Raw genomic sequence first — 14,338 nt, 5'->3', positions numbered from 1 at the left:
GGAGGGATAATATTCTCTTGTAGATACGGACTCTAGGCAGATGCCATGTTTAATTTGACACAACTGAAATGAGGCCGTGATTGATGGACATTGCAGTTAGTTGCTTGTACGGTTTCTTGGGTTATGTCTAATTTTGGGAAAGACGAAAGTGAATTGGGTAGATTACTGACCAATTGTAGTCCATTACTGATTGCAAATTACATGACAAACATTGTAGTAATGTAATCCATTACATTACACATTTTAAGTAATCTCACTACTTCTAGATTACTTTTAGATTACTTTTGACCTAAGTCTATATATATATTCTATTTGTATCCACATTGTAACAACATTATAGTGCATTAAACATGACATTACATCAAGGTTTAATGAAAGCTAGTAATTAATTAAATCAAAAATGTTAGGCTAAATTAAAATAATTTTTAAAATAATTTTTCATTTGTTACGTGAACATGCAAATGTGAGAAAAGAACTTATTACCTTAAAATCTTTAAGTAAATATATTAAGTGAAAGATGTTCGGCTGACAAAAAAAAGCTTAGGAATCCCTGCATTACATGTAAATAAGAAATAAAGTGAATTTGTGCATTTAATGTGTTTTTAATGTAATGTAAATGTAATACGTAATTAATATGAAGTAACTGTAGTCTGATTACATGTATGTAGGGGTTAAACGGATTGTAGTTGATCATTTGCATGTTTCTAAATCTTGCCAGTTTAAACGTTCAAGAGTTTTAAACCATTGAAGCGCATGAAGAGGCTAAAGAGAACTCAATTCTCAATAAAGAGAACTCAATTTAGAATTGATTCCTCTGCGTCTCCTTGCTCTTGAATGGACACACATACACAAAATTATCTCAAGATACCTATCTTGGCAAGTATTCATGTAAACATAGTCGGTTATGTCATACGTGAACGCAAACAGTGGAGGAAGAAACCGCATGCGTATCATTATATTGGATCCGTGCTGTCGGTCTTAAAGGGGCAGCAGCCTATAAAAACCTGCTGCTCTCTGTGTCATTAATGTTAATCAAACAACAAATTACAGCTTTAACAAAGAATAATCTATATTTAATTTATACAGTGAACAGTGTGCAGTGTTATTTTACATTTAATTACATTTCTGTACCCGAAAACTAATGTTAGACTTTTTGTTTGTAACCGTTTATCTATGCTTGTAATTTGTTTATTTGTTCTTATTTTATTACTGACTGTTCACTAGTCTTTAAAAAATGTTTGTCCTTATTAGTTACGTTACTAGTTTTTGCCGTGGTATTAAAGAAATACTTAGTGTTCTTTAAATAATAGAGAAAAATGACCCGATCTGTGACTCAAAATCTGTAATATGATCCGAACTGTGAGTTTTGTGATCTGTTGCACCCCACTCTCTTGACTTGTTATTTGAAGAAAAAATACAATCACAGAAGTTTTCGATCATGCTGATTTGTCCACAATGAAGTTCAGCCTATGTCTTTTTTTTTTTTTATTCGGGCTAGTTAAATTCATTTTTGGGCTGCCAAAATCTGAGGAATGCCTGCCCAAAGGACTACCAGGGATCGTTTAATATTTTGAGCCCTGATAAAAGCATCAAAGAAAGCAGTCCATGTGACTTGTAAACTCATATGACTTTCTTCTATGGAATACGAATGTGGAAGTCAATGTCTTCCAAGTAATCAGCTGTCAAGCAAGATTTTCAGTGAATGGTAACTTTAGTGTCTGTTTCTTCCGCAAATCAGTAATATGACTTCAGAAGATCTGGGATAAAGTAATTTTCCTAAAGTATATATATATATATATATATATATATATATATATATATACTATATTCTAGAAAACAATTTAATACAGTTTTTGCTAATTGAAATTAAGCTGAAATAAAATAAAATATAACTATCAGATGAAAATCAGAAATGTTGCATTGCCAAAAATAAAAAAATAAATTTTAAGCTGAATTACTAAAACTTAAACTGAAATAAAACTGAATAGAAATAAGATTAAACTACACTAAAAGTAATTAAAATGACAAGCACATGAAACAAAATTACTAAAACTAATTTTTATTAAATTACTAAAATTAATTACAATACATACATTACATAACAATACTGTAATAGCAAATAATACTAAAATAACACTGATAGAGTCTTTGGTTTTTCACTTTTTATCACTTTTAATTCAGACTAACAACTTGAGTTTTTGAGGAAACACTGCTATTTGTTTTCCACACACACGCATACACACACACACGCACACGCATACACACACGCATGCACGCACACACACACACACACACAGACAAACACAGACCCACTTGAAATTCTTTCTAATGCAGATGATTTTGACGTGTGAGTGTGTGGATGTCATCAGCAGGGTTTTCATTGTATCGGTCCCATCAGAAACAGGTGCTGTAGTGGATGAAATGGTCTCGTGAGAGGTCAGGATGTCTGGTGTTGACACCTTTAGAGTCTCACACTATATTTAGAGCTGCTCTTCAGCATTTGTTTCCATAACGACTGCTCAAACCCTACAATATAGAATGTAGTGTAGCGGTGAATATTACAAAACATGTCTAGAAAACCCCAAAATCTACAGAAGAATCAGCATTAAGGCTTATTCAGGCTTATTCAGAACATTAAAGGAAGAATTTGGTCATTGTTTAATCACCTTCATGTGTCTCCAAACCCACATGACCTTCATTCTTCAGTAGAACACAAAAGAAGATATTTTGAAAAAATATCTCTGTGTTTTTGTCCATGCAGAGGAAGTTTGTTGTTGTTTTGGACCCCATTGACAGTCATTACATTATGAACACTCTTAAATTGTCCCTTTTATGTTTTTTTTGCATTATAACATTGTTATAATTTGTTTATTTGTTCTCATTTTATTACTGACTGTTCACTTGTCTGTAAAAATATTACGCAACTGGTTTTTGCTGTGGTTCCGATGAAGTACTTGGTGTTCTTTGAATAATAAAGAAAAATGACCCGATCTGTGACTCAAAATACGTAATATGATCCGAACTGTGAGATTTGTGATCCGTTGCACCCCACTCTCTTGACTTGTTATTTGAAGATATAAATTAAGTTTTTTTAATGCTAGTGCAAGTTGACTATATAAATGATAACATTTTACAGCAAGGTCCCATTAGTTACTTTAGTTAATGCATTAACTGTCTAACAATGAGCAACACATTTCTTACAGTTTTTATTCATCTTTGTTTATATTATTTAATAAAAATACAACTATTCATTGTTAGTTCATGCTAGCTGAGCTCCATTAAATAATATTAACAGATACAACCTTTGAATTTAATGATGTAAATGCTTTAAAAGTATTATTCATGTTAACTGATGTAGTTAACAAATGTTAACCTTATTGTAAAGTGTTACCAAATAAACATTCAACGTGTAAAATGTACAGTCTTTTCTCGAAAAACTGACCCAATATATTGATTTTCACATTTCAATAGGAAATGCAACAACACACGAGAGAAAAAACACTTTAAAGTGAAAATGAAATTGTAATTTATAATGTGATAACATGACATTCAATGGAAAAAATGTAGGATTGTGCTTTAGTATTATTTCGTGGCTTCCATATTGATATACGCAGTGAATTGTGAGTAATTTCATGAATTAATCAGCATGTTACATAATTAATTCGACTCGCAGCCAGTCGAATTAAATGGGTTGACAGCTTTTCCTTCTCCCTATCATCCTCTCGTTCACCTTCCTCTTCCTCTGCTGTCCGCCCCCGTTGGACTTAGAGCCACGAGAAAGAGAGAGACATGTGTAGGAGGAAAGAACAGGATGAGAGGAAGATTACAACAGAAGCCTGGCTGCTATTTTCAGACCAGTTGCATCTGTGTATGAATGCATGTGTGTGTTAAACGGACGGTTATTGAACGTACATGCTGTAATGCATGCTCTCAGTGACCCGGTTCGGCAGAATGGTCCCCAGATGCTGACCTGTGGGCCGGTCAAGGGTTAAAGCTGTGGGCATGGGTTTGCTGAACACAGATTCAGCAGTCTCTTTGTGTTGCGTAAAACGCTCAGTCAGTCGGGCAGCGTTCCCAGAGGCACCTCTCTAAAGACAACGGGACGCAGAGCAGCACTAGAGGAGTTTTAATGCGATTTATCATCATCACAATGTTCCCACTTCATTCACATGTCTTTCTTTTCCTAGTTTATCAACCGTTTAGAGTTTTCCAAACTGGGGTTTGCAAGCTGATGAAAAGCACATTTATTTAATCAAATTTAGGTAACACTTTATTTTAAGGACCAATTCTCACTATTAACTACCGATAATATTTCTAGCATATATTGGCTGTTCATTAGTACTTATAAAGCACATTTATAAGTGCTAATAAACCATTATAAAATTCATAAAAATTTCAGAGGTACTTCATAAAAATATTTTAGGTCAAATGTGTTCAAATGACAAAAAAGTTTGGGAATCCCTGATCTAGATAATGATTTCTATTGACAGAGTTTCAAGAAGTGTCCTGCTGTAATCATTGTAACATTCTATAATTCACCTAATTCACCAATTTTTGTTAACTTTATTATTATTTTTTAAAGAACAATTATTAAAAAAAATTTTTTTAATTAAATTTACATTTGATTTTAAATGATTTTTTAAAACTCTTGTATGATCATTAAACATTAACTTTTAATGAACTTATTAATGGACTACATAGAATATTTCATTATACATATACAAAACTTTCAAATGTGGTTTCAGATCTAAATTTCACTTTTTTTTACTTTTTTTTAATTTTTTTATAAATATGTAGGGGTGTACATGTAAATGAGCACAGGTTGTGGATAAACGAGTGGTGGTTAGTTAGATGGAACTAGTCTGGCAGTAAATAGAGGGCAGAAGTCAAACACAATATTTGAGCTCGAGGAACTTTGATCTGCAAATATGATTCGCAGAACACAAATCAGTCTGTAATAAAATTTTGTTGTCGACTTTGAACATAAACGGTTCAATGTAAGTTGTGAAGAGTATTTTAGAACAATAAATGAAAATGCTCAATCAGAACATATGTCATGATAAATATATAACTATGTGAAGCGGTTGATTTCACTCTGAAAAACAAAGCAAGCAGCTGATAGATGTTAGGTTTGGTTAGGCCACATGTTAAGGGAGGTCGAAGAGGTTTTTCTGGCTGCGAGTGAACCCTGCTGGGATGATTACAGGGACTAAAAACCCCCCACAGTCCTTTAAAAATGGATGATGTCTCTTTTATGGAACTTGAATTTCTCCCATGATGCCTCAGCAGCCTTATCTGCACCTCTGCTGTCATCAGTCAGACGTGTCGGCATCGTGTCATCAGTGGTTTTAAAACTAACAAACTCGTTCAACAGCGGCACCGAAGTGAAACACGGTAAACAAGCGATTAAAAGGAAGCTGGAAACTCAACTTTGGAAAAGAAACGCCTGTTTTTGGGGGGGGTTTTTTCAGGGTTTTGTGTTGTTCGTCTTTACAAATTTCTGATGAGTATGTGTGTGTTGCTTGGTCACTGTTTCTGTGTGTGTCAGTCTTTCCCGTTGAAAGAGTTATTGTGTGTGTGTGTGTGTGTGTGTGTGTGTGTGTGTGTGCTGGCTGCACAACAAAGAAGGAATTTTGCAACTCGTCGTGAACAAGAAATAAAATATCGAGAGATGTTGTGAAAGAAGGTGAGAGAGAAACTTGGATGAGTTTGTCGGAGGAGGTTCATCAGGGAATGACAGAAATACAGGGAGAATGAACCGGTTTGTGGTGTTTTTGTGGTGTGTGTTTGAGGGAGGTCATGCGGCACATGTTTACACAAACACGCGCACATTTACTTAGCTACCCAAATGAGCACGTAGCATAGACTTCTGTTGATTTGATATTAAGCCAATTATAATTAGAATAACCTAACCATAATTCTAAAATAATATAAATGTAATTATATTACTTATATAACTGTACACAAGTAAACACACACATCTTGTCTGACTTTGTCAAATGATGAATTGCAGGTTTTGTTGTTGTTGAGGCTTTATAAACATTATTCATGACAATATTTATTTAGACATACTTGGTGATTAAAATCAGACATAACACATGTGATTGGATATATTTAGCTGGAACCGCAGTGCAAAAGTTAGTTTTAATGTTTTTGAACACTCGCTGAGACTGCATTTATTTGAAATTAATATTAAAATTTATTTGATTAAAAATATAGTAAAACAGAAAAATTGTGAAATTATTACAGTTTAAAAAAAAACATTTTCTATTTGAATATATTTTTAAAATGTAATTTATTTCTTTGATGAAAGCTGAATTTTCAGCATCATTACTCCAGTCTTCAGTGTCACATGATCCTTCAGAAATCATTCTAATATGTGACCCTGGACGACAAAACCAGTCTTAAGTGTCAATTTTCGAAATTCAGATTTATACATAAGCTTTCCGTTGATGTGTGGTTTGTAAGGATCGGACAATATTTGGCTGAGATACAACTATTTGAAAATCTGGAATCTGAGGGTGCAAAAAAAATCAAAATATTGAGAAAATCTTCTTTAAAGTTGTCCAAATGAAGTTCTTAGCAATACATATTACTAATCAAAAATTAAGTTTTGATATATTTACGGTAAGAAATTTACAAAATATCTTCATGGAACATGATCTTTACTTAATATCCTAATGATTTTTGGCATAAAAGAAAAATTGATAATTTTGACCCATACAATGTATTTTTGGCTATTGCTACAAATATACCCCAGCGACTTAAGACTGGTTTTGTGCTCCAGTGTCACATATGCTGCTCAAGAAGCATTACTGAGTATTATCAATGCTTAAAACAGTCATGCTGCTTTATAATTTTGTGTCGATGAAACTACTAATGCATGTATCTGTGTGTGTTTCAGGCCAGCACTCTTCCACAGGGCACCATAAACCTGAATCAGTGTGTGGATGTTGTGGACGGTGAGAGCCGGTCGGGTCAGAAACACTCGCTGTGCATCTGCACGCCGGAGAAAGACCATTACATACGTGCTGAGAGCAAAGAGATCATACATGGGTGAGTCACACACACAGATGAAGAACCATTAATTCATATCTCACAGTTTATCAGAAGATATTTCACAAACAACTGTCTGATGTTTATGTGCAGTTTAACTTGATACTGTGATGAACTTCTGAGGGACAAAAATGTAAATTTAACATCCCACAATTAATTATGTTTTGAAAAAATCATCTTTTCCCTTTCATTTCTGCATGCACATTCTCTCTTTGAACTATTTGAGATTTAATCGTGACTTTGATGCATTTAATCATTTACTCATTTAGCAGACACTTTTATACAAAGTGGCTTACAAATGTGGAGTATCGCAAGCAATTTGTCATAGAGCCATCAGTAACGCTCGCTGTAAGGACTTGCTATTTTGCTGCATAATGCATTCATTTATAAGGCTTACAGTTAAGAATATTACAGCAAAATGTTAGTTAAATATGATTGAAAGGACAATTTGTGTTTATCTCCTTTGTTCATCTGGTAAAGCTTGATATGAGTTTTAAGTGAATTAATGACTAATGTGATCACTCACTGATTGTAATTAGCAAAATACACTCATTACAGACTGTATAATTAGATAAGCAATTACTAACTAATTGGTGTTTTGAAATAATTCCCAAGCGTCGTTTGTGTCTTAAGGTGGCAGGAGGCACTGATGGTGTTCCCACGAACCAACAAACAAAACCAGAAGAAGAAACGGAAAGTGGAAACACCAACGCCACAGGTACACGTGTATATACAGATCCACCGACTCGAGAGATTTTAAAAGGAATAATTAAACATTTAGTCTCTTACAATCATCTTAAAAGTTTCAGTTTTAGCTTTAACTAGCTTAACCAGCACTAGACCAGAATTAATCAGACCAGCGTTCCATCTATTAGAGTTTGGAATCAGTGTGTTCGTCTGGATGTAACTGATGTGTGTTTGAGTTTTGCCGTGCAAAGCATGAGATTTGTCTTCATTCTTGAACTACAATTACAAACTTACACACACACACACACACCTACATGCAAAACCTCGTCAAGTATTTCACTCACCTCATTTGGTGAATGACTGCAAAAATAATCTACTCTGGAATCTGGAGGTGTTTCTTCATCTTCATGCACAGGTACTGTAGCTCAGAAAAACCCTTATTTCTAGTTAAGAACCTTGTTTTCTTAGATAAGATGGTTTATTGGCTAGTGTTTTGTTCTACCAAACAGGATTTTGTGACACAGGTCTGATGGAAAACCAGTGCACAAATTAGGGGAAAAGTTTATCCTAAATTCAATTTCTATATACATACAGGTATATATAGTTTATTATAGATTATATGCTATATTATAGATTTCGATTTAATTTTCTAGAACAAACAAGCTTCTAATTCATATTTATATATAAATATATATTATACTATTTTTTTTTTAATATATTTTATGACTTAATTTTATATTCTTAAATATTTTTAAAATATAAATATGGCCAAGTTTGTATTATTTTATTTTATTTTATTTTATTTGTATTTTTAAATGCTTTTTTCTCGGGGACTGTCCAAAAACACTTTATGATGTTCTTTGATGTTTTTGATTTATTTATTATTATTATTATTATTAATTATTATTATTATTTTTTTTTTTAAACATTTTATGATATTTTTTCTCAGCCATTTTTTCTAACAATACTTTCTTTTTTTGGTTATTGTTTATTTTATTGCTCAATCCTCTAGTTAATACATTAATGGAGTGTTTTAAACGGATTGTGTTTGTAATGTTAGGATTGGTTTCCTTTGCTCTGACCTGTGTTTTATCAGGCTGCTGATCTGCTAACAGGTCAATGCTCCCACCAGAACATCAATGGGTTTATTGTAAGTCCAAAACCAGCATGATCCAACCAGGCACAGGGATCTGATCAATACATGAATTCCGGGTGTTTTTGAAGATCAACTGATTGGCAGGAATTTGAACCTCATCGTAATTATTCCAGTAAATGATTCTCATGTGTGTGCTTCTACTGGGACGCTGGGTGGCTCACGCAGGCGTGTGTGTGTTTGGTTTCATGCAGAAAAATGCGCTGAGTGACTTTATGATTTAATCAAAAAGGTATTACTGGGCGGTCAGGTGGAAACAGGAAAGACACAGACTCTAATCTGCGAGTGTGTGTTTAGTGTGGGGTGTGGTGCTGAGCGTAAATCAGCGTGTGTATGAAATCATGGCACAATAGCTCATTTGTTATCAGCCTGCAAGTTTAGACAGTTACATTCGTGTGTGTATCTGTCTGCACACACTCACACACAGGTGTTTTTGACATCAAAGAGCTCTTTGTTCTTGACTATGGGTTAGTTAAATATTATGCTTGTCTGAATGTCTCCCTCTTTCTTTCTCTCTGTGTTCAGGAACCAGGTCCTGCGAAGGTGACGGTCACCAGTACCAGCAGCAGCAGCAGCAGTATGGTGTGTCTCCCCAGCACTATTGCTCACGCAGAGCGAGTGCCGTCCACCCGGGCCACTCTGTGGCAGGAGGCAACATGGAGTCGAGCCACTTTACCCACAAGCTGCAGCACCGGCAGCCTGAGTCAGCTGGGTACCAACACACTGAATTCATTAGAAACTAACAAAAACAAGATTATGACATGCTGTGTGAACCTGGGTGTCAGTCATTCAGCTGACAAAATTTTGAATCCACAAGATACATTTTGAAATTTAAATTTGAAAATTAGAACATTCTAAACACTCAAGTATGCATGTTCCAACAGCCACTCACCACACCTTAGCAACTTCATAGCAACCACCCACAACACTGTATCATACAGTGCAACATTTAAGTTCCGAAAGTAATAATCCCATTCATTTTCTCTATAGGAGACTTGATTTGTAACTATATAAACCTTTGAAGACAGACCCACTGTGAGCTAAAAGTTTGTTGTTTGTTGAAGACATCAGTTTGCATTTTCAACTCGTTTTTAAGTTAATCATGTTAAACAGCAAAATTCCAAGTGTAAAAGTGCATTACCCATGATTCTGCCACCAATCAGAGAATTAAAACATGAAAAATGCACCAAAAAACCTCTTAAAGGGATAGTTCTCCAAAAATGAAAAGTCTGTCATTAATAACTCACCCTCATGTTGTTCCAAACCCGTAAGACCTTCATTCATCTTCAGAACACAAATGAAGGTATTTTGATGAAATCCGAGAGCTTTTTTATCATTTATCTATCGATTGTCATTTACAGTGCCTCATGGGATTGTAGTTCTTTCCCTGATTAAAGCCTTTAAGTTCACATTCTTGTTATTTTGTTGTGATTTATGGCTAGTTGGTTCGGTTCATGGCTTATAATTTTTAAACAAAGACTTTTTAAAAATCCCTATGGGAGAAATGAATGGGAAAAATGTTTCCTGAACCAAGGCCGCTGAAAAAGTGGGCAGACACTGTTGCATTCTGTTGTGGTGGTGAGTTATGGTCGTATCTTCTTCATAAAATCTTAAATATCTACTCTGACTGCGGCGTCACATGCCATCATGTTCAATACATGTGATTATAATCACCAGGAAACTGACTTTTTTGGTCTTAAAGGAAAATGACAACTTCACACATAATACAGTCACTTGACCTCAGATTTCTGGGCAAACACATTAAACGAAAAGAACATTTAATTGCATTTGCTCACTGCCCTCACAAAAACCACACTGACCATCATTTCCGGCAAAATACTACCGTGATTGTTACTTCAATAAAACTGCGGTAACTTGCTGTTAGTCACCACTCTTGTTATTAAACTAAATGACAGATTTTGAAAACGTCTTACACTGTTTGACAGAGATCCCAGATTCATTTAGTATGTTTTTGCAGTAGTAACTAGGTATTTTGGCAGCTGTAATGTTACCATGGTGTATTTTTATAAAGGTACAGACTGTGATTTTTCATTCTTTCTCACGCTCAGATTCAGGAAACGCAAGTGTTGGTCGTAAGCCACGGGTGGAGAGTGGATATTTTTCGCTGGAAAAACCCAAACCCGAAGAAGACGAAGATCGACAGCATCATCGCCAGCAGGAGCAAGAGCCTTCGCCACCACAGCAGCAGCAGCAGCAGCTTTCTTCCTCTTCCACCACATCCTCCTCTTCCTCTCGCTCCAGGTATCTCTCCTTTGATCCCGAGCTCTTCAGCTCTCCAATCAGCTCACACAAACATACGTCACATGACCCGCACAGCGCTGCTAGCACACAGACTTACAGCATTGCACATAATGCCTGCGCTCACAAACACAACACGCAGAGACTTAGCAAATCAGAGGAGCACGTTCCAGCGCCGGATTCCCCGCCCTCGTCGGATGCAACTCTCTGTCCCCTTCCCAGCCCAGACCGGCTCTCCAGTCCAAACTCGCATGCAAACGTCCTCCCATCGTCCCTGTCTTCCTCTCAGAGCTCTTTAGACTCTGAGCAGAGTCCGGAGGGCCGTGTGGGCGGAGCCTCGGGCAGGGCGGGGCGAGGTGGGGAGGGTTACGCCGCTCTGGCGGATGTGCCCCGGGCGCGGAGACTCAGTCACCGGGATGCGTACCGATCCAGTCAGAAACGGCAGGAGCTGCGAGCGCGCACGAGGAGCCCGGGCAGGGAGGAGGTGGAACGGCTGTTCGGACGTGAACGGAGGTGATGACCTTGTACAGTTACATTCACAAACAAAGGCTCTGTTTCAAACCCTATCTTCTTAGACAGCATCTTTATAAGCAACCGATTTGAAACACTCTACATGAGCTCTCTGACCCTCCCATAACACGATCAAGGCTCAGAAACGTAGGACATCGGTAAAATAATCCATTTGACATCAGGGGTTCAACCGCAATTTTACGAAGCTACGAGAATACTTTTTGTGCACGAAAAAAAACCTTGAACCTCTGATTTCACATGGATTATTTTACCGATCTCCTTGCTACGTTTCTAAGCCTTGATCGTGTTAGGATCCTTGCTGTCTGTGGAGGGTCAGAGAATGCATCAAAAATATCTTAATTTGTGTTTCGAAGATGAACGAAAGTCTTACGGGTTTGCAACGACACGAGGGTGAGTAATTAATGACAGAAGTTTCATTTTTGGGTGAACTATCCCTTTAAGAACTAGATGCTAGTTAGAACTAGAACTAGATACAAAACTGCAAACTAAAATGTGCGTTCTGCACCTCTGTGAGAGGAAATAGCTGTCTATATTAGCAGCTATCAATAGTAAATATTCGTCATTCAAAAGGAGAAACTGAAACAAGGATATATGAGATATACGCAGATAGACGAAACGTAAACAAAGCAATTCTTGCTTACCATTTTGAATATCAGTTATGTTGATAACAACAGGAGTCGCTTAAAATGAAGAAAGTTATGAAAATATTCACATATTGGAATGGTTGGGAAATTGCATATGTTTGCTCAGTTTGTGCTTCCAGGTGTTTTCCCCTCCATTTTCTTCTATATCATACTATATGAGCCATAAAAGCTTGATGCATCAAATATATAAACACATGCACACTTGTTTTTTAGATTTTTTTTTTAAAGGTTCAATTAACTGTTCCATTAAGAATTAACAGGGTTAATAATAAACATAATATAATTAACGAATAACATTAATAATATTATCAATAATAATTTTAAAACTTAATATTAAATATTAAAATGAGTATTAACAAGTAATAACAAAATTACCAATAATAGCATAGTCTACACTAATACTGTTTTTTTTTTTTATCCATTCTGAATAAAATATATTTTGCTCAGTGTATTCCAATAGAAGAAATGAGGAAGAAATTAATTGTATTATTAACATGTAGTTAAGTTAATTACTTGATGCTCTAATTGGCACAAAAATACGCAGCACCCCCAAATATGTGGTGAAGTTGTATAATCATCATATAATTTAATTTACGTGAAAGGATACTGTATCTATTATTGTTACTGTGCTTATGATGCCTAAAAATGCTGTCTAGGTAGATAAGTCATTAGAGTTTGTACCAGAGCCTGTGAGACACACATTCTACTTAAATATACACGCATTTAAAATGTTTGTTAAGAGACGTTCATGTTTTATAGCCTCATTAGCCTAGTTCATAGTCTGACTGTAATTGAGGAGAGACAGTTCTGAACAGGGAACTAAAGATACGCAGCTACTTCCCCTGCAGTATAAACACAATCTGCTCGTTCAATCCGAGCCAACACGCCTGCTGTGTTTACGTCTCAGAGCGAGCGTGGAGGTTATATCGCCACCTGCTGGAGCCGGCAGGAAAAACCTGTCAATGACACTCAGGACGAGCAAGTTCAGAAACTGAGACGCAGGGAGGATGAGCTAGCTGTCTGAGCTAATGCTGTGCCTTTAGCACCCAGAATCATGACATTCATCTCATTCTTGCAGCTTTAGCGCCACCTAGTGAACACTGTGTAGAACTGAACTTCCAGTCTAATCTCTCTTCCATTTTGTTGGAATCTCAATGCAGTCCTGAATGCTGTGCCGTTCAGTTCTGTATCTGTGATTTAAAATGTTCTGCACTGTTTTCCTCTCATTTCTGATTTTTCTCTCTCTCTCATGCTCTTTTTCGCTTTTTATTTGATCTGTTTCTTCTCTTTTACAGGCATTCTTCTGAAACTCTGCACTTCCTGCCCTGCGCCTCGCCCTGCCACGCCCACTGACACGCCCACTGCTTACTTTCATTCCACCTGCTGGGGCCAAACAATAACACACACGCACATCTCAAAATCAGAGACATAAAAACTAAGGCCTTTTTCACACCGCAAGCAGCGCATATTTATTTTGGCCACCTAAGCAGCACAGTGATGCAAAGATGATTAAGCAGTTTATAGCCTGACCTTGGGGTTTAAGTTCCGTTTTGCTGAGATTTTTACCATTTAAATGTAAATGTGATTATGTAAATTCGATTTTGTATACTTTTATAATAATAATTCCCAGGCCCCTCCAAATAAATATTTTATAATTATAATAATAATTATAGAAAAATAATTTTTTAAATATATATATTATAAATGTATAAAAAAATAGGTTTTATATGAGTACAGTTCTGTTAATAAAATTTTAAAAGTTTACATTTTTTTTAAAGAAGTCTCTTATGCCCACCAAGGCTGCATTTATATAATTAAAAAATACAGTAAAAACAGTAATATTATGAATTTTATTACAATTTAAAAGAAATGTATTCTATCTGAATATATTTTAAAATGTAATTTAATTTATGTAATTTATTTATGAATGTTCAGAAATAAATTAATAATAAATAACAAAAATTATATCATTATGGTAAATTATACCATTAATTTATTGCTATAAATG

The 14,338-nt window shown here is 35.5% G+C and overlaps 1 protein-coding gene across 11 annotated transcripts in view; it reads left to right on the top strand.

The window, feature by feature from the left end:
• Positions 1-14,338, top strand: part of si:ch73-103b11.2 (myosin phosphatase Rho-interacting protein) — a 43,308-nt gene that overhangs the window by 8,751 nt on the left and 20,219 nt on the right. For 9 of the 11 annotated variants that reach the window (XM_058766153.1, XM_058766148.1, XM_058766149.1 and 6 more), the window contains exons 4-7: positions 6,905-7,056; positions 7,690-7,774; positions 9,422-9,608; positions 10,966-11,668. In XM_058766153.1, the coding sequence (XP_058622136.1) occupies positions 6,905-7,056; positions 7,690-7,774; positions 9,422-9,608; positions 10,966-11,668 (1,127 nt within the window). The remainder of the gene's footprint in view (positions 1-6,904; positions 7,057-7,689; positions 7,775-9,421; positions 9,609-10,965; positions 11,669-14,338) is intronic. The other 2 variants (XM_058766156.1, XM_058766154.1) reach the window with 1 other exon arrangement.

The sequence above is a fragment of the Onychostoma macrolepis genome, chromosome 24, assembly GCF_012432095.1.
Source record: "Onychostoma macrolepis isolate SWU-2019 chromosome 24, ASM1243209v1, whole genome shotgun sequence".
Lineage (NCBI taxonomy): Eukaryota > Metazoa > Chordata > Actinopteri > Cypriniformes > Cyprinidae > Onychostoma > Onychostoma macrolepis.
Note: the sequence above shows the minus strand (reverse complement) of the source record. Positions and strands in the feature narration are given on the sequence as shown.